At 64.5% G+C, this 20,500-nt stretch overlaps 1 protein-coding gene across 4 annotated transcripts in view; it reads right to left on the reverse strand.

The window, feature by feature from the left end:
• Positions 1-18,951: 18,951 nt before the first annotated feature.
• SLC38A9 (solute carrier family 38 member 9) overlaps positions 18,952-20,500 on the reverse strand; it is a 37,537-nt gene continuing 35,988 nt past the window's right edge. For 2 of the 4 annotated variants that reach the window (XR_013814869.1, XR_013814870.1), the window contains exon 15: positions 19,599-19,657. Coding sequence is in view for 1 of the 4 variants with exons in the window: in XM_079795259.1 (XP_079651385.1) it covers positions 19,492-19,657 (166 nt within the window). In the remaining 3 variants the exon portion in view is untranslated. Of the gene's footprint in view, positions 19,658-20,500 lie in introns of all 4 variants that reach the window. The other 2 variants (XM_079795259.1, XR_013814871.1) reach the window with 2 other exon arrangements.

The following is a 20,500-nucleotide window of genomic DNA, read 5'->3' on the forward strand; positions in this document are numbered from 1 at the left end:
CGAGGGAAGACGGGACTCGTTAAAGGAGAAACGCAGGTTCGTTTGTGCTGAAGGCCTCACAGGCGGCCAGGATCCGTTTAAACACCGAGGCCTAAGCCACCCCCCACGACGCCCCCTTTACCGTGGGGGAATGCAGGGGTCTTAGCGTGTTCACAAGGTTTCCAAACATCGCCGTTATCCGATCCCAGAAGACGTTCGTCACCCCAAGGGACACCCCATCGCTCTCCCAGCCCTCGGCGACCGCTCACGTGTTCTCTGCCTCCTGGGTTTGCCCGCTCTGAAATGTCACATTTAGGAGATCATGCAACACGTGATCTTTCTTGTCTGGCTTCCTTCACTAAGCACCATGTTTTCAAGGCATGCCCATGTTGTAGCATGTGTGAGAACTTCCCTCCCGTGCCTGGCTGAGTGGTACTCCATGGCGTGTTGTAGCGTGTGTGAGAACGTCCCTCCCGTGCCTGGCTGAGTGGTACTCCATGGCATGTTGTAGCATGTGTGAGAATGTCCCTCCCGTGGCTGGCTGAGTGGTACTCCATGGCATGTTGTAGCATGTGTGAGAATGTCCCTCCCGTGGCTGGCTGAGTGGTACTCCATGGCATGTTGTAGCATGTGTGAGAATGTCCCTCCCGTGCCTGGCTGAGTGGTACTCCATGGCATGTTGTAGCATGTGTGAGAACGTCCCTCCCGTGCCTGGCTGAGTGGTACTCCATGGCGTGTTGTAGCGTGTGTGAGAACGTCCCTCCCGTGCCTGGCTGAGTGGTACTCCATGGCACGCAGACGTCACATGCCGTTTATCCGTTCGCCAGCTGATGGGCATCAGGGCTGTGATGGAGAATGCTGCCCGGACGCGATGCACACGCCTCTGTGTGCCACGGCCCGTCTCTCACGGCGTGGCCTCGTGTGGAGTTGTGGCTCCCACGGTGACTCTGCCGCTAACTGCTGTGGGAGCTGCCAGACTCCGTTCCCGAGGGGCTGCCCCTCCCGACACCCGTCCGCAGCGAGGGCTCCGGTTTCTCCGCCTCCGAGCGAGGCTCTGTTTGCGCGAGTCGGTTTTAGGCACAGAACGCGGCGTGGAGCAGTAGGATGGTGCCCTCGCACGGTGTGGCTAACGCACGTAACTCCCACGGCCCGTCAGGACCTCGCCATCCGCCATGGCTCCGTGAGCTCCCAGGACGGGCGGAGGGAGCACCGGCCGGGCTGAGGGAGGCAGGGACCAGGGTGTCGGCTAAGGAAAGCGTGCGGGGGCGGAGCCTGCATAAGCCGAACCAGAGCCAGCCTGGCCTGGGCGCAGCGGGAGCCCCCCCCCCCCTCTGCTGGCGGCCAGCGTGTCTGGGCCCCTTGGGGGACGGTGGTGCCAGAAGCCGCGTTTCAGAGGGAGAATGAACTTGGGGGGGAACCCATCTTCGGGAAGAAAGACGAAGCGGGACGCGGGTGCCGGCTCTGCGGGAGGCGCCGTTCGAGGCCCGGCTCCCAGGCCCTGGTCCTGCCTCGTGGACCCAGGACGCGTCCGGGAGCAGAGGCTGCGTGCGGTCCGGCTGGCACGTGTGTGTCCCCTCCGATGCGTCTGTGAACACCCTAGTGCCCAGCATGTTAGGAGGGGAGGCCTCTGAGGGGTGCGGTCATGGGGGTGGGGTGCCCTGACTGGGGAGAGAGAGATGACAGACACCCCGAGAGCTCCCAGCGCCCCCCCCCCCCCCCCCGTGGGGACAGCGAGGGCCTCCCGGACCCCACCGGCGCACCGCGGTCTTGGGCCGCAGCCTCCGCAGCGGGGACACACCCGTGTCTGCTGGTGTGAGCCCCAGGGTGTGGCATCCCTGCGACAGCCCCATCGGGACCGAAACAGTCATTCTCAGAACACTCCCACGGCCGGCCGCGGGGCTCAGAGGTTGAGCGTTGACCTATGAACCAGGAGGTCAGGGTTCAATTCCCAGTCAGGGCCATGCTCGGGTTTCGGGCTTGATCCAATCCCCAGGGTGGGGCGTACAGGAGGCAGCAGATCAGTGACTCTCTCATCATTGATGCTTCTATCTCTCTCCCCCTCTCCCTTCCTCTCTGAAATCAATAAAAATATATTAAAAACAAACAAAAAACCCCTCTAAGACGCTGGATCTGCGGTAGCTGTCTCGCATACATGGCTACATGGAAGGGCACACATGGCTACACGGAAGGGCATACATGGCTACACGCAAGGGCATACATGGCTACACAGAAGGGCATACATGGCTACACGGAAGGGCATACATGGCTACACGGAAGGACATACATGGCTACTCGGAAGGGAGAGAGACTTCCTCCCACTTGTCCCGTGCCCTGACCCCAGAACGTTCTTCGCCGCCTGTACGCTGACGGCCGTGTGTCGGGTGGTGACGGGCAGCGGGCCTGCGGGGAGCGGTGGCCCCGGGAGGCAGCGGAGGCAGGGCCGCACCGCTCAGGGGACCGGCAGGAAGGAGCAGGCCGGGGTGGCAGCCTCGCGGTCCCGAACTCCGGGGTGAGCCAGCGAGACGCTCTCCGGGGACTCCCAGGAGCGACCCTGATGGGGACCGGAGGCTCGGCTGAGGACCGGGGCCCCGAGCGCATCCGGGGGTCAGAGTGCGGTGTCCGGGTGTGGACTGGGGACAGTCAGTCCACCCGCGAATGACTCCACACGCACAGCAGCTTGGCGGCCGAGGACGGCGTCAGACACCAGAAACGGACCGGAAACACTGTTCTTTGGGAACAACTGGGAGGCCCCGAAAACAAAGTTTTCCACCCAGAGGCCTTGCCATTGTGCTCGCGGAAGTGCTAGCTGCTCGTGGCCTTCCCCACCCTCGGTGGCCGTGTTGTGCTCGCATTCCGGAACTTTCCATGACTGCAGAGGGGCACTCCTTCACGGCCCCTACCGGGGATCAAACCCACAACCCAGGCCTGTGCCCTGACCGGGAATCGAGCTGTGTCCTCCTGGTTCCTAGGTCGACGCTCAAGCACTGAGCCACGCTGGTTGGGCAAGTTTTTCCTTCTTTCTGTACACACTCGCTTGCACACATGTGCACACACATGCGCACACAGAGCCGGAACTGTCCCACTCGTGCCCTATGGCCACCTTTCTGTTCAGGAGCACGCACTGCATTTAGCTGTCACGTCTGTACTTTTCTTTCACCCAGAACCGCTCCTTTGGTGTTTAAACATCGATACTTTTGACAAGACAACGGTTTTGTAGAACGTCTAGAATTTGGGTGTCTGATTAGGTTCAGGTTAAGCATTTTGGCTGCAACACGCCACAGGTACAGGTGTGCCCAACGCCCACACGCCTTCCCTGCAGGTGGCTGCCCAGTAACCCTCCCGGCCCTGCCGGGGGCAGCGGGGGGGACCCCGAGGACAGGACGGGGTGGAGAGTCCACAGGAGCGTGTCCGAGGCTCCCTAGGCCTGGGCTGGGGCGTAGAACCGGGACCCGGACACGGCTTCTGAGCTCGAGCGGAAACTTCAGGCGAAGGGGCTGTCACGCTGGGCTCCGGGAGGCAGAAAGGACCAGGCCTGGGACTGGGCGCCGGGCCGAGGACAGGGACTTGGCCGGTGCCCACGCTCTGCCTGAGCAAGGAAGCCAGGGCCCCTTGGAGAGGAAGCAGGGGCACCATCGTTCACCGTCAAGGTCAAGGTCAAACCCAGAGCCCTCGGGGGAGGGCAGCGGGGACAGCTCCTCTGGGCAGGAAGCCCTTCCTGTCAGTCTTCCTCTGTGTCCTCAGCCGAGGGCACGTTTTCGCTGATGTTCGGAGAGGGGAAGGGAGCGGGGAGACGCAGAGCAACATCCATGAGAGACACATCGCGCCGGCCACTGCGGTCCGTGCCCTTGGCCGGAATCGAACCCGGGACCTCAGTCCAATGCCGTCTCTCCACCGCGCCAGCCCAGGACGGGCTCCTGTCAGCGTCTGTGCGCGGGCACTGCCGGGGGTGGAGACACCGGGCCCTGCGCCCACGAATGAACGGACGTGATGTCTAAGGCTCAGGGCCAGTTCCGTGTCCGCGTCCGATCCGTTGTGCCGATCGTTTTGTGTCACAGAGCGCTCTGCTCCGATCACGGATCAACTACAGGTCCTCGGGGACGGTCCCTCGCGCACTCCTGTGCTTCCTCGGTCAGCAGAGCCTACAGGGGTGCCCGCGCCTGGCCCCCGCCTGGGCTCCCCCTCGCCCCACAGACCGGGAGGCGATGCCCCTCCCTCTGGGCGTCAGGTGCAGCCACACGGAGCCGGTCCCGGGCGGCTCTCCCAGGCCTGTCCCGGGAGACGGTCCAGCCATCGAGCCCCTTCTCCGAAGCAGCGGGACTTGAGTCCTGAGTCTGCAGTGTGGAGCCGCCCTTGACGTCAGCCTCCTCCCGGAGCAGCTGTGCACCGGTTCCCCAGCGCCCGCGTCTCCGTCTCCGGAGTGAGGCCACACCGACTCCGGCCGTCCTCTGAGACGGGGTGTCGCCCTCGGAGCCCCCAGAGCCCCAGTGCCCGGGGGGGGGGGGGTCTGAGAGTCAGCACCTGGGGGCCGGGGTGGGTGGGATGGGGGAACGGCAAACGCAGCATCCCCAGGGCATTCAGTCAGGGACCCCGCGGGCCTGCCCCCTCCCCGCTCGCGGGCGCGACAGAAGCGGAAGGTGTGGACACACGTGTGAGATCCAGGCCTTTCGAGGTCAGGAAGCAGCATCCACCCCCGCCCAACGGGAAGCCGGGAGGAGGCCCGGAGCGGGTGGAGGCCGGAGAGGAAGCTCAGGCGCAGGCCTGCTGTCTGTGAGGCCCTGACGGGGAGCCCCCGCTCTGGCAGAAAGGGGCCTGGGAGGTCCCTTCCGGATGTGAGCCCTGGGGGTGGGGGGCCCTCAGGTGACCAGGAGGGGAGGATTGGAGGTCCAGCAGCTGCCATTGTGCCGCCAGCGCCCCGTTCAGAGAAAGGAAAAGGCACACGGACAGGAAGGGGTGCGGGGGGGGGGGTGCAGCCCCGTGGCCTTAGCCGGGGCTCCTGCTCACACGCTCTCCGCTGGGTTTATGTGTGTGTGTGGGGGGGGCCAGGGGGCAGGGGGAGGGGAGGGGAGGGGCTTATTTATGGGTGAAGCAAACCCCAGGTTCTCCCAACACGCACCGCAGAGGTGAAGCTCAGCCCTCATCGTGTTACCACCAGGCCCAGCGCAGCCCCTCCCTTCGCCGAGGCCCTCGAAGAAGCTGGTGACCTTGTACTTTCATAAACCTCCGCTCCTCCCCCTGCCCTCCCCTCCCCCCCTCCCCCTCCCCTCCCCCCTCTCCCATCCCCTTCCCTTCCCTCACCTCCGCCCTCTCCTATCCCCTATCCCCTCCCCTCCCCCCTCTCCCATCCTTTTCCCTCCCCTCCCCCCTGCCCTCCCCTCCCCCTCCCTTCACCTCCCCTCCTCTCCCCTCCCCTCCCCTCTCCTCTTCGCCCCCCTCCTCTCTCCCCCCACCCCCCAGCTTTGCCAGCGTGTCAGTGCAGCTGAGTCCCGGCTGCTCGGCTCCAGTCCTCCTTCCTGGAGCTGCTGTCAGGGCTGGAGCGCAGCCGGCAGCTGCTCGCTAAGGGCCTGGCGGGGAGCAGCCTCCGGAGCCACGGGGCGTCTCTGGCTGGAGCACGAACCCCCCCCCCCCCCCGCCCCAGGTCTGGGAGCGACAAGAGCACCAGCTGGCTCGCTGGCCTCGGATGCTCCGCGCCACGCCCGCTGCCACCTGGTGACGGGGCCATGAAGGACCAAAGGTCACGGCACCCCCCCCCCCCCCCCGCCCCGGGGCTGGCAGGCCCGCCCGGAAAATTCTTGTATTTATGGTCCTGGAATGGGCGCCGGGCAGGGCGAGCCGGTGGAAAGAGCCCGCGGCCAACACCCTCCTGTGGAGCTGGGACGCCGCGCCCCGGCCGGGATGGGTGTCCCCCCCTCCCACGTGCTCCTCACGGAGTCCTAACCGGGGCCTCCATGCAGCCTCCCGGGCGCAGGGTCTTAGGGGTGATGACAGCGGGGCCAGGGCCCTAACCCCGGACGCTGTCCCCTAAGAGGGAGAGAGAGATGCGGGCACAGGGACACGTGGGCAGGAGGTGCCGTGTGGGCGGGAAGACAGCCGGACCCACCGCCTGGAGCCAGGCCGGTCCTTCCTCCTGTCTCCCTCCCGCCTGCGGGGGCGCCTCCCGCATCTCGTGCTAAAGCTCAGCGTGTGCGGGTGGTCCCAGCAGCCCGCACAGTGCTCCCTGGCCTCGGCCTCCTGCCGCCCCTGCCCCCTGGGCTCCTGCCCACCCCCCCCCCCCCCCCGCCCCCGGCCCCGCCTGGAGCTGCCGGGAACCAGGGCTCCGGGCGGGAGGCCGCGGCACGGCCGGCCCGTGAAGAGCAGCGTCCGGCCTGCGTGGGGGTCTGCGTGGGAGCAGGCAGGAGCCCGCCCACCCCTCCGTTCCGCCGAGCGCCCGGCTCCTTCCTTCCTCGGAGGCGGGAACAGCCCCCCCCCCCCCCCCCCCCCCGTGACGGGCTGTCGCAGCGCTGCCGGCCCTGCGTCGGGTCCTGGGGCGCGAGGCTGGACCCCGTCCTGGGGCCCTGGGGTTCCTGAGCTGCCGTGGGCAGCTCCCCCTCAGAGGCACCCCGCCCTTCCCAGCACCCTCCTTCCTACAAGAAGCGATGCCCCCGCCCTGGCCCGTGTGGCTCAGTGGATAGAGCGTCAGCTGCGGACTGAGGGTCCCGGGTTCAATTCCGGTCAGGGCACAGGCCCGGGTTGTGGGCTCGATCCCCAGTGCGGGGCGTGCAGGAGGCAGCCGATCCAAGATTCTCTCATCATGGATGCTTCTCTCCCTCTCCCTCTCCCTTCCTCTCTGAAACCAATAAAAATATTTTTTTAAAAAAGAGAGATGCCCCTCCCAGAAAAGCCCGAGTGTCTTACAGAATAGAGACTGAAACTTGTCCTCGGAAGCCCCAGCGCGCAGTAACCAGTCTCAGCACCCAGAGGGCCCCCCCCCCGCCCCCTACGCAGGGGCATCTCCTCCCGCCTCAGGGCAGGTTTCCCGAGCAGCCCTGGGATGGGGTGGGAGCACCGGGGCCAGTGATGGGCAACCTTTTGAGCTTGGTGTGTCCAACTTCGCCAAAAAACTGAGCATAACTCGGGTAGTGTGTCACTTTGAGGAAAAACCTAGCTCCAAGACTCTAGTCGCAAATGTTTCATCCTCGGCATGCGGCCGCGTGTCATCAGAAATGGCTACGCGTGTCAGTGCTGACACGCGTGTCATAGGTTCGCCATCACTGACATAGGCCGTTGGGAGGGGACTGGGAGGGGAGGGGACATGAGACCGGAGAGAAGGCAGCCACGGAGGGGCCCGCACGAGCCTGCTCCCGGGCGCTGCAGGGGCACCCGGCCCGTTGCACCCTCACTCCCCGCCTGGGCGGCCGAGTCCTGCTCCCGCGGGCGGGACGGCCCTGCAGCCGCCACCTCCGAACCCCCTGAGATGCCATCATAATGCAGACGTGGCCCCTGACACAGAAAGTGGGGGAACTATGACTCACCCCAGCCCTTGAAGGAAAAGGGAAGGTTCGTCCCCAGAGAGCCACATCCTACTTTCCATGGGCGGCCACACCACCCCCGGAGTCGCCTCACGTGGGCGAGACCACGGACACACACCGTGGCGACAACATGCCCGGCATCAAGACAAAAATCTCCTGCCCTACACGGAACACGCACCGACCGACCGCGGCTGGACCAGAGACGGCAACGGATTCTACACGGAACACGCACCGACCGCTCGGAGCCTAAAGCCTGTCTGGTTCCCCCTCACGTGCGTGGGTGATGGGGATGCGCCCCCTGTACAGCCCCTGGGCCCGACCGCCTTCCCGGGGCCCCGGGCGGGCTGGGGGCTGCAGGGCTGTTGCCTGGCCGAGGGGGTGGAGGCAGGTGGGTGCGGTAGCTGCGTCCCCACATCCGGTGCCCGCACCGCCTTTCAGAGTAAATATTGACAAAACGAGTAAGTTAGGCCCAGCTCACATCACACGGAAGCGTGCGTTTCAGGTAGATCAACGTAAGAGACCAAAGTTACCTTAAAAACTGGAATCGAATGAGAAGCTGGACCATCCCCTGTGTTGGTCATGGGCACAATTTCATAGGACGACAATTTCTAGTAAAAATTTCTCCTTCATTTCTGGTTATGTTTCCTGTGGAAATACACACTGAACCAAAGCACGTGTATAAGGTCATTCCTTGCAGCATTGTTGACGATAGTGAAAAAAATGGGAAATAACCAAAATATCCCTCAAAGAAACATGACTAAACAAATTAAGGGAGCCCGGCCGGTGTGGCTCAATGGTTGAGTGTCGACCTATGAACCTGGAGGTCACGGTTCGATTCCCGGTCAGGGCACACTTGCTGGGCTACATGTAGAGCACACGCCTCAAATTAATAGCACATGTCTGATCTCTGCCTATGGTGACAGAATAGCTCTTTATTATTCACTAGAGGCCCAATGCATGAAGATTCATGCAAGAATGGGCCTTCCGTCCCCTGGCTGCCGGCACCGCCTTCGCTCCGGCCGGAGCTGCCTTTCCGCCTTCCCACGCTGCCCAGAGGCCCAGAGCTGCTGGGGCAGTGCAGAACGCCTGCATCCCGCCCCGCCCCCAGCCGCTCAGCACCTGTGTATGCAAATTAACCCACCATCTTTGTTTGGTTAATTTGCGTACTCACTCCTGATTGGGCTGGTGGGCGTCGTGAAGGTACAGTCAATTTGCATCTTTCTCTTTTATTAGTGTAGATCTGCAGCCGGTTTCAAGCCTCTGCCCTCCTGCTCGGCCATCGCTGTGGTGCATGGAGGGCTGTGTGACGCACTGCTCCCAGGGAGGGCGGAAACGGCTGAAACGCAGAAAAAGAACGGACTTCCTGCCTCACTTGGAGTTTTAAGAACTTGGCTTTGAAGAGAAGAGCCGAGTAGGAAGGGGCGCTCAGCCCCCTGAACCCCGTCAGCAATAGAACCATAGCTAGCTGTTTTCTGTTTGTTAGAAATCGGTCTTTCTTAGCCATCTGATGGCTGCTGGTGCTTCCTCTTGTGAATTGTCTGCTTTTACGTTCTTTTCTCATTTTTGAACTGGGATCTTAGATTTCCCCTACGTACTTCCATATTGCTGTGCCATGCAGTAGCCAACATCTTCCCAGTTTGATATTCCTCTTTTGATTGAGTTTATGACTTTTTAGGTCTATACAGTGTAATGGTTTTACATGATCAAATCTCCCACTTTTCCCATGTAATTTCCTCTATGCTCTTTTTAAAAAATATATTTTTATTGATTTCAGAGAGGAAGGGAGAGGGAGAGATAGAAACATCAATGATGAGAGAGAATCATTGATCGGCTGCCTCCTGCACACCCCACACTGGGGATCGAGCTGGCAACCTGGGCCTGTGCCCTTGACCGGGAATTGAACTGTGATCTCCTGGTTCACAGGTCGACACTCAACCTCTGAGCCACCCGGTCGGGCCTCCGTGGCTCTTAACCTCTGGGTTTACCCACGCAGTTTTGAGAGAAACATTGACCGAGTTTCTTCTATTTTGTTTGTAGTTTGATTTGTTACAACGCATTCGCTATCCTGTCGGGTAGTCTACTCATCCCACTAACAACTTTCCCCCAACGCCCACGCCAGTCTGACCAGGCGCGGGGGTAAAACAGCAGGCGAGACGCTGCGTGTGGGGAGAGGAGGGAGCAGCGAAGGCTGGTCTCCAGGACGCCGAGGAGGCGGCGAGGCTGCGCTGGGCACAGAGTTGAGCCTCGTGAGCTCGGTCGGGGCTCAGCACCCCCGGAAGCTCCCCAATCTCAGCTGCTTTTCCTCCGAGGTTTCCGGTGAGTTCGCTGGATAAACGGAGACAATCCTGCGGCGGCTGAACCTGAGTCACCGTGAGGCCAGCATTAATCACGCTCCCGCCATCAGGCAAGAAGTCACCAGACACCGAGGAGCCGCGAGAGCTATTTTAAAAGGACCAAGAGGGCAGCAAAATAGACCTCCACCGAGGTCCCAAACGGGTTCGGAGGCGCAGGCTGTCGGCTGATTTAGACCCGGCTCTGCACAATAAACAATGAGAGGAAATCGCAAAATGACCCGCTCCTGTGAAAAGAGAACAATCTCCCTCGTAATCAGAGGCTCCACGTCCCGGGGGAGAGCTGTCACTTACACGTGACCCGGTGCGACCTTTCGGGGTCAGCCTGAGGCCCGAGGTGCTGCCCCGGGGCCGGGATTGGCCCTGCCCGTGGTCCGCTCCCACCCCATGCGGTCCCAGCGGGCACGTCCCGGTGCGCCGTCCAGCCGGGCCTCATCCCTCGGGGCCCCAGGTGCTGCCCGCGGACCTGCCACCGGAGACACGCGGGCCCCGCCCACGGCCCAGCCAGCGTGGCCCGGACGGCCACGGCTTCGGGAAAGGGCGGGCAAGCGGTCCCAACCTGCCCTCCCGGTGTGTGAGTCGGTGAGTGTGAGGGTGAATTTGGTGTCCGCTTGGCAGGCCACGCGACCCAGGCATTCGGTGAAACACGTTTGGACGTTGCTGGGAGGACGTTTTAGACGAGACGAACACGGAAATCGATAGACTGAGTGAAGGACATCTCTCTCCATGGCGTGGGCGGGCCTCGCCCCATCACCTGAGGGCCCCTCGAGAAAGACCCGCCTCTCGAGGAGAGGGCTCCTGCCACTCACACCTCCCGAGCCCAGCTCCCACCCCACTTCTCCCGGGCCTCCAGCCCCCAGCCTGTCCCCCGGAATCGGGACTCTCCAGCCTTTACAATCACAGTGTCTTCCAACCTCTCTCTCTCTCTCTCCCTCTCCCTCTCGCTCTCGCTCTTGCTCTGGTCCTGTTTCCCGGCAGCATGCTCCTGCCCCGTGTGTCACAGGCTCTGGGGCTGGGGAGGGGGTTTATTGGCACGGAATGCAGTCGTGGTTTTGCCAATAAGATTGGGACTGAACAGTCCTCACTGTGTGATGTACCGAACGCGCCATCGTGTCTACGACTCCCAGGTGTCTGCACGTGCTCCCAGGAGCATCCCTGATCTGAGCTGCAGGGAGACGAGGTTCTTCCCCCACCAGCTCCTCCATCAGCTTCGAAGCCCCCCCTGGAGGGCGAGCCCGTGGGGTGGCCCAGGGACGTAGCGATGGGACCTGGGCACCTGCCGAGCACCAGTGCAAGGACGTGCGTCAGCGTCCTGGTGCTCGGAGGCGGGAGCGGCCTCGTAGAACCGCCCTGGTTTACAGGGGGACAGAGGCGGCCCGGGGGGGACAGAAGAAACGAAGGAACGGAGGATCCAGAAGCTGGTTCGTGTCCTGCAGCGGGTCCGCCCGGCGAGTCTGCGGCAAAGCCGGCGCCAGCAGCCAGCCCGTGCCCCTCCGGCACTTTTCCTGCCTACACGGGTACCGGGCCGGTCAGCGCGCTCTGCCAGCTGCGGCCGCCAGCCCAGCCCCCGAAGCAGGAAACGTGTGGGTGCGTCCGACAATGAGAGGAAAGGGAAGCGGCGGTGGGAAAGGCCCGAGGAGGCGACGCTGCAGCGCTGGGGCTCCGGAGCCACGGCCAGGCACCCGCTCCTCCCGGCGTGGGCATCCCACGTCCAGCAGGGACTCAGGCTCTCCTCTCCTCTCTCACCTTGTCAAACACGTCACTCCCATGGCCCCTTCGGGAGGCAAGGCCTCACCCCAGGCGCGTCCATCACGGCCTCCTCGGGGCGCATGCCCTCCCATTACAGGGCTCGCCCTCTACCAGGCAGACGTGGTCTTCTCCCCAACGAGCTACGACGCTGGGGCAGGGCGGGCCTTTCTCCACCTCACCGACGAGGCTGCTGCGAGCTCCTCTGTGGACCGAGGCCGCCCGGGGGCAGAGGCGGCCCGTGGGGGACAGAGGCGGCCCGTGGGGGGCAGAGGCGGCCCGTGGGGGGCAGAGGCGGCCTGTGGGGGGCAGAGGCGGTCTGTGGGGGACAGAGGAGGTCTGTGGGGGACAGAGGCGGTCTGTGGGGGACAGAGGCGGCCCGTGGGGACAGAGGCGGCCCGTGGGGACAGAGGCGGTCTGTGGGGGACAGAGGCGGCCCGTGGGGGGCAGAGGCGGTCTGTGGGGGACAGAGGCGGTCTGTGGGGGACAGAGGCGGCCCGTGGGGACAGAGGCGGCCCGTGGGGACAGAGGCGGCCCGTGGGGGACAGAGGCGGTCTGTGGGGGACAGAGGCGGCCCGTGGGGGACAGAGGCGGTCTGTGGGGGACAGAGGCGGTCTGTGGGGACAGAGGCGGCCCGTGGGGGACAGAGGCGGCCCGTGGGGACAGAGGCGGTCTGTGGGGGACAGAGGCGGCCCGTGGGGGGACAGAGGCGGTCTGTGGGGGACAGAGGCGGCCCGTGGGGGACAGAGGCGGTCTGTGGGGGACAGAGGCGGTCTGTGGGGACAGAGGCGGCCCGTGGGGGACAGAGGCGGTCTGTGGGGACAGAGGCGGCCCGTGGGGGACAGAGGCGGTCTGTGGGGGACAGAGGCGGCCCGTGGGGGACAGAGGCGGTCTGTGGGGGACAGAGGCGGCCCGTGGGGGACAGAGGCGGTCTGTGGGGGACAGAGGCGGCCCGTGGGGGACAGAGGCGGTCTGTGGGGACAGAGGCGGCCCGTGGGGGACAGAGGCGGTCTGTGGGGGACAGAGGCGGCCCGTGGGGGACAGAGGCGGTCTGTGGGGGACAGAGGCGGCCCGTGGGGGGACAGAGGCGGTCTGTGGGGGACAGAGGCGGCCGTGGGGGGACAGAGGCGGTCTGTGGGGGACAGAGGCGGTCTGTGGGGACAGAGGCGGCCCGTGGGGGGACAGAGGCGGTCTGTGGGGGACAGAGGCGGCCCGTGGGGGACAGAGGCGGTCTGTGGGGGACAGAGGCGGTCTGTGGGGACAGAGGCGGCCCGTGGGGGACAGAGGCGGTCTGTGGGGACAGAGGCGGCCCGTGGGGGACAGAGGCGGTCTGTGGGGACAGAGGCGGCCCGTGGGGGACAGAGGCGGTCTGTGGGGGACAGAGGCGGCCCGTGGGGGACAGAGGCGGTCTGTGGGGGACAGAGGCGGCCCGTGGGGGACAGAGGCGGTCTGTGGGGACAGAGGCGGCCCGTGGGGGACAGAGGCGGTCTGTGGGGGACAGAGGCGGCCCGTGGGGGACAGAGGCGGTCTGTGGGGGACAGAGGCGGCCCGTGGGGACAGAGGCGGTCTGTGGGGACAGAGGCGGTCTGTGGGGGACAGAGGCGGTCTGTGGGGGACAGAGGCGGCCCGTGGGGGACAGAGGCGGCCCGTGGGGGACAGAGGCGGTCTGTGGGGGACAGAGGCGGTCTGTGGGGGACAGAGGCGATCTGTGGGGACAGAGGCGGCCCGTGGGGGACAGAGGCGGCCCGTGGGGGACAGAGGCGGTCTGTGGGGACAGAGGCGGCCCGTGGGGGGACAGAGGCGGTCTGTGGGGACAGAGGCGGCCCGTGGGGGACAGAGGCGGTCTGTGGGGGACAGAGGCGGTCTGTGGGGGACAGAGGCGGCCCGTGGGGGACAGAGGCGGCCCGTGGGGGACAGAGGCGGCCCGTGGGGGACAGAGGCGGCCCGTGGGGACAGAGGCGGCCGTGGGGGACAGAGGCGGTCTGTGGGGGGCAGAGGCGCTCGTGGGGGACAGAGGCGGCCCGTGGGGGACAGAGGCGGCCCGTGGGGACAGAGGCGGCCGTGGGGGACAGAGGCGGTCTGTGGGGGGCAGAGGCGGCTCGTGGGGGACAGAGGCGGTCTGTGGGGGACAGAGGCGGTCTGTGGGGGACAGAGGCGGCCCGTGGGGGACAGAGGCGGTCTGTGGGGGACAGAGGCGGTCTGTGGGGGGCAGAGGCGGCTCGTGGGGGACAGAGGCGGTCTGTGGGGGACAGAGGCGGTCTGTGGGGGATAGAGGCGGCCCGTGGGGGACAGAGGCGGCCCGTGGGGGACAGAGGCGGTCTGTGGGGGACAGAGGCGGTCTGTGGGGACAGAGGCGGTCTGTGGGGGGACAGAGGCGGCCGTGGGGGGCAGAGGCGGCCGGGGGGGGGGCAGAGGCGGCCCGTGGGGGGCAGAGGCGGCCCGTGGGGGACAGAGGCGGTCTGTGGGGGGACAGAGGCGGTCTGTGGGGGACAGAGGCGGCCCGTGGGGGACAGAGGCGGTCTGTGGGGGGACAGAGGCGGTCTGTGGGGGACAGAGGCGGCCCGTGGGGGACAGAGGCGGTCTGTGGGGGGACAGAGGCGGCCCGTGGGGGGCAGAGGCGGCCCGTGGGGGACAGAGGCGGCCCGTGGGGGGCAGAGGCAGCCCGTGGGGAACAGAGGCGGCCGGGGGGGGGGCAGAGGCGGCCCGTGGGAGGCAGAGGCAGCCCGTGGGGGACAGAGGCGGCCGGGGGGGGGGCAGAGGTGGCCCGTGGGGACAGAGGCGGCCGTGGGGGGCAGAGGCGGCCCGTGGGGGGCAGAGGCGGCCGTGGGGGACAGAGGCGGCCGTGGGGGGCAGAGGTGGCCCGTGGGGGACAGAGGCGGCCGGGGGGGGGCAGAGGCGGCCCGTGGGGGGCAGAGGCGGCCCGTGGGGGACAGAGGCGGTCTGTGGGGGAACAGAGGCGGTCTGTGGGGGAACAGAGGCGGCCCGTGGGGGACAGAGGCGGCCCGTGGGGGAACAGAGGCGGCCCGTGGGGGACAGAGGCGGCCCGTGGGGGAACAGAGGCGGCCCGTGGGGGCAGAGGCGGCCCGTGGGGACAGAGGCGGCCGTGGGGGACAGAGGCGGTCTGTGGGGGGCAGAGGCGGCTCGTGGGGGACAGAGGCGGTCTGTGGGGGACAGAGGCGGTCTGTGGGGGACAGAGGCGGCCCGTGGGGGACAGAGGCGGTCTGTGGGGGACAGAGGCGGTCTGTGGGGGGCAGAGGCGGCTCGTGGGGGACAGAGGCGGTCTGTGGGGGACAGAGGCGGTCTGTGGGGGATAGAGGCGGTCCGTGGGGGACAGAGGCGGCCCGTGGGGGACAGAGGCGGTCTGTGGGGGACAGAGGCGGTCTGTGGGGACAGAGGCGGTCTGTGGGGGGACAGAGGCGGCCGTGGGGGGCAGAGGCGGCCGGGGGGGGGGCAGAGGCGGCCCGTGGGGGGCAGAGGCGGCCCGTGGGGGACAGAGGCGGTCTGTGGGGGGACAGAGGCGGTCTGTGGGGGACAGAGGCGGCCCGTGGGGGACAGAGGCGGTCTGTGGGGGGACAGAGGCGGTCTGTGGGGGACAGAGGCGGCCCGTGGGGGACAGAGGCGGTCTGTGGGGGGACAGAGGCGGCCCGTGGGGGGCAGAGGCGGCCCGTGGGGGACAGAGGCGGCCCGTGGGGGGCAGAGGCAGCCCGTGGGGAACAGAGGCGGCCGGGGGGGGGGCAGAGGCGGCCCGTGGGAGGCAGAGGCAGCCCGTGGGGGACAGAGGCGGCCGGGGGGGGGGCAGAGGTGGCCCGTGGGGACAGAGGCGGCCGTGGGGGGCAGAGGCGGCCCGTGGGGGGCAGAGGCGGCCGTGGGGGACAGAGGCGGCCGTGGGGGGCAGAGGTGGCCCGTGGGGGACAGAGGCGGCCGGGGGGGGGGCAGAGGCGGCCCGTGGGGGGCAGAGGCGGCCCGTGGGGGACAGAGGCGGTCTGTGGGGAACAGAGGCGGTCTGTGGGGGAACAGAGGCGGCCCGTGGGGGACAGAGGCGGCCCGTGGGGGAACAGAGGCGGCCCGTGGGGGACAGAGGCGGCCCGTGGGGGAACAGAGGCGGCCCGTGGGGGCAGAGGCGGCCCGTGGGGGGCAGCAGCGGCCGTCACATGATGCCTCGAGGGGACAGCGCTGCCCCTGGACGGTCTGGCAGGAAGGATGATGACCTTCAGCTGCTTTCTTGCCCGGGTCAGGCAACAGCATTTCCCAGCAAAACGCAATTAAACAAAATTCCGGAGTTGTTTTTCTTCAAAACAGTTTTGATTTCATTTCTTTTATTAAAAAACAACATGACCTTCCCGAGGGCACGGTTTGGGCTCTGAGTTCCCGGCAGGCGTTGTGCAACGCGTGGTGTTTACAGGATCCGAAGGGAGGTCGGGCGCAGTCCCCGGGGACAGGCCAGCATCTCCCTTTAAGTCACAACCTGATGCAGTTCTGTGGGTTAGGCGTCAACCAGACGTGGACAGTGTTTGGGACGTGCAATTGGGAGGAGAGAGCGACTCCTTGCCGCCGGCTCTGACAGGCAGCAGGCCAGGCCTCCGTGAAGAAAGCACGCGGCCTCGCGGTTTCCGCGCTCAGCAGGAGCGCCCGCCGCGGCCCTCTCAGCGCTGACCTCGCCGTGGGCCTGGAGGACGCCGCGGAGCCGCCTGCTGGCCCTGCTCGAGGTGCTGCTGCTCCTCCCCGTTGGTCAGTGCGCTCTGCCGCTGCGAGGCACCGAGGGAGCCGCCCGTGTTAAGGACGCCGAGGAACAACAGCGGACAGAAGCCGTGGAACACGCCTCATAAAACTCGGCTCACACGGAATTCGCCAGTAAAGGCAGCCCGTTCCACAGGAGCCTCCTGAGATGATGCACCCGGGTCTGAACTCCTGGGCGGCCACTAGGAGACACGTGAGAGTGGTCCTGGCATGGTCCTCACGTGGCCCTGGCGTGGTCCTGGTGTGATCCTGGTGGGGTCCTGGCGTGGTCCTCACCTGGTCCTGGTGTGATCCTGGTGGGGTCCTGGCGTGGTCCTGGTGTGATCCTGGTGTGGTCCTGGCATGGTCCTGGTGGGGTCCTCGCGTGGCCCTGGCGTGGCCCTGGTGTGGTCCTCGCGTGGCCCTGGCGTGGTCCTGGTGGGGTCCTCGCGTGGCCCTGGCGTGGTCCTGGTGGGGTCCTGGTGGCCTCTCCCAGCCCCGCCGAGTGCCCACCGGGAGGGTCAGTTTCTCTGTCCCCAGCAGCCCCTGCTCACAGCCAGCCATGCACGCGGCTCCTCCCCTGGATCACACGTCCTCTGTGACATGAGTGTCGTCTACACCGTTGCGTCCTCCAAGGCGCGTACAGTTATTCAATTATTTATGAAAATAAATCAAATTCCGACAGAAACTCTCCCCGTGAGCCCTAAGTGGAAGCAGACCTCTCCGCCTGCACGGAGCAGCTGGCCGTTTGTAAACACACCGGCTGTGAATGGAACGTTCCCGTCCACGTGCCCCTCAGAGGTGGGTCCTCTCTCCAGGACCTCGCGGGTCGGTGACGGAGCTGGTACGATGGCCATTCATAGGTGCCAGCGTGTGTCCTCTGACCAGCACCAGCCGACCACCACCCACCCAGAGCCTCTCGGAGGAGGACTTCTCCAGAAAACCCACTTTTAATTTTATCACGTCCTCAGGTGTGTGTTAAATAAGCTAAATCCAAAGAAACTGAAGTTAACCACATCAGAGCAAAAAGTAAGAGACTGAGTTAGAAAATGCGGAGCGATGACGGCAGAGAAAGTGCACAGTTCATCACGGGGTCTGACGGAGCCGTGTCTCAGCCTCCCGTGGGCCCGGGCACGCGCACCGCACAGAGGCCCGGCCAGGCCCAGTCCCAGGCCCGGGGCGGTGTTCAGGACAAGAAACTAAAGAAGGCAGCGCCACTCAGCAGCAGCCTGAGTCGGGTTTCGAAGTCTCTCAGAGAAAACAAAAAGCAAATGCCCACTTTGCTTTTCAGTTCAGTGAAGAATACATTCATTGTCCTGTTCACTTTGATCACTCAATGGGCAAAAACAGATCAAATCCTGTTTCCGTGTGTGAACACCGTCAAGCATGTTGACAAGAGGCCATGCAAACTCAAGTTTTTATTATGTATTCACTAGAGGCCCGAACACGAAATTCGTGCAAGAGTAGGTCTTCCTTCCCCCGGCTGCCGGCACCGGCTTCCCTCTGGCACCTGCTGGCTTCCCTCGCAGCCCCAGCTTTGCCCGGAAGGTCGTCCGGTCTAATTAGCATATTACGCTTTTATTATTATACATTTATTTTAAAAAATATTTTCATTAGTTTTTAAATAGGAAGGGAGATGGGGAGAGAGAAAGACTGAAGTGAGAGAGACACATCAATCGGTTGCCTCCTGCACATGCCAGAACCTGGGCCAGCAACCCAGGTACATGCCCTTGACTGGGAATCGAACCTGGACCCTTCGGTCCTCGGACCGACACTCTAATCATCGAGCAAAACCAGCCAGAGCTGAAAACTCCTTTTCAGAGGAGAGAGGCCACTGAGGGGAGCAGGGATCGAGCCTGCAAGACCTCAAGGAGCCCCTGGCTTCCGATTCCCAGGGCTCTGACGGACAAGACGGAAGCACAGAGCAGAGGACTGCCCAGCACAGGCACGCGTGCTCCCCATCACGTGTGCTGAGACAGGTCAACAGAGCCAGACACGAACGGGGCGGGCATCTCTAACCTACCGGCTTCCCCCGCAGGTCCTGCCACCACCTCTCCCCAGGCTGCCTCCGCCACCAGGCGTAGCCGAGTCCAGAGGCTCGGGAGCGCCTCGTAAGGTGGTAGAGATGAGACGACAAACCACCGAGAGTGGCTGTAAGTATTTGGGGGGAAAGGAACACGGGGTGCGTAGAGCAGGCTCAGCCCTCTCATCGTTACTAAATCAGGAGTCGGCATTCGGGGGTGTCAGCCTGTGACTTCCTCTGCTTTGTGAGCCCGAGCGGTTCCCGACGCGGCCTTTTAAGAAGAGCTTCAGGGAACGGTCCTCGGTGCACGTCTGCGTCTGCGGATGAGGCTGAGGGCTTCGCTGAGATACGGCGCCAGTTACTCAGTGGGGTGGGGGGTCTCCTTCTGCAGGGCACCCCTCACCCAGAGCCAACCCTTCCCTGTAGGAATGAAGCACACTGGGCGGCAGACCCCACTCGGCCTCCCTCCTCCACCCCCTTCTCCCACTGGCCCTGCCGTGACCCCTCTTCCCAAGGGCAGAAGACACCCCCCACCCCCCTGATCGACGGGGCAATCACACTCGACTTTGGGGAACTAGGATTTTGACCTAAGTCACCAGATTAGAAACGAAAGAGAAGTCAGACAGCAACCAACGCCATGAGTGCATTTATTCGTATAAAGTTCATGGCCACGGGGCCTCTAGCGACCTTCTTTCTTCCTTTCTTTCATGGTTAAAAACTCAGTCCATTAACACTGATGTCATGGAGATTTCTCTTTAGAAAATGAGGTATTTGGTTTACTGTCCCCAACGGTAAAGGTTTAGGCAAACTGCAACCATGGTCTAGCGCGTGCCAGAACGAAAGGGCGCGCAGTGAGCCTGGAACGGAGTCCCGGCGGGGGACACCCTGAGTCTTCATTGTCGCCAAATGCACCGCCCACCTCGTGGCTAAAAGCAAAACACAGCGTGGCTCTTCCTAAGGGCACACCTTCCACGCAGGACACGGTGAGGAAGGAGGCGGGACAGGAGGCAGGTGGAGACAAAGACGGTTCTTACTGCCCCCTCCCCGCACGAGCCACGCGGCTCAGGAGTGAACGGGCGGCTGTCGTCTTGTTTGCAGGTTTTCTCGGCAGAACGTCCAGAGCCGCGGCGTTGACTAGCGCACGGGGCGGAGACCTGGCGCGACGGGGGCGTCACATGAAGAACTGAGCCACCAGGTTGGCCAGGCCCAGGATGATGATGAGGACGTGGAAGACCAGCGTGGGCCACGTCAGGCGGTCCTCTTGGCGGAGGGAGAGGATGTAGATGAGGGACGGGTAGACGAACACGAAGGCCAGGCCGCAGGCTGCTCCCGAGTACCTGGAAAAGAAGCGCCTGTGGGTGAAGAGCCGCCTGCAGAGTGCCTTTTCTGACTTACAGGGAAGGCGGCTGCAGCGTCATCCCACCCTCCTCAGCCGCTGAGCAGGCCTACTGGATCCAGCTGTTGCTGACACAACGCACTGGGGTTCCAATCACTTTACTTGCTAAGTTACTATAAACCATTACTTCCTGTTCGTCTTTACGGCATCTGCTTGACAAAGGGTTTTACTCGTCCCTCGAATCCGGGTGATTTCCTCAGGAACATCTGGAGACTGGCTCTCTCGCTTTGATCTTTTATAAACTAACTAGAGGCCCGGTGCACGAAATTAGTGCACTGGGGGGGGGGGTCCCCTCAGCCCAGCCTGCACCCTCTCACAGTCCAGGAGTCCTTGGGGGATGTCCGACTGCCCTGGAGGCAGGAGAGGCTCCCGCCACCACTGCTGCACTTGCCAGCCATGAGCCCGGCTTCTGGCTGAGCAGCACTCCCCCCCGTGGGAGCACACTGACCCCCAGGGGGCAGCTCCTGCATTGTGTCTGCCCCCTGGTGGTCAGTGCGTGTCATAGCGACCGGTTGTTCTGCCATTCGGTCGATTTGCATATTAGCCTTTTATTATACAGGATTAGGCATCTGCGTGTGTGAAGGGCTGCGTGCATCTCCTGAGGATGAGCGGATGAGCACCTCGCAGCACTCAGCATCGATATCAAAGGTCCTAACAAAACACCCACACACGAGCCTGCGGAGCCACACTGCCTCCTGGTTCACTCGGAACAGCTCACTCGGAACCTGTCCGTGTGTCCAACGGGCATCGTGCTGCTCGCCGCTCTCTTAGGGAAGGGCCTTCG

Source organism: Cnephaeus nilssonii (assembly GCF_951640355.1).
Source record: "Cnephaeus nilssonii genome assembly, chromosome: 2".
Classification (NCBI taxonomy): Eukaryota; Metazoa; Chordata; class Mammalia; order Chiroptera; family Vespertilionidae; genus Cnephaeus; species Cnephaeus nilssonii.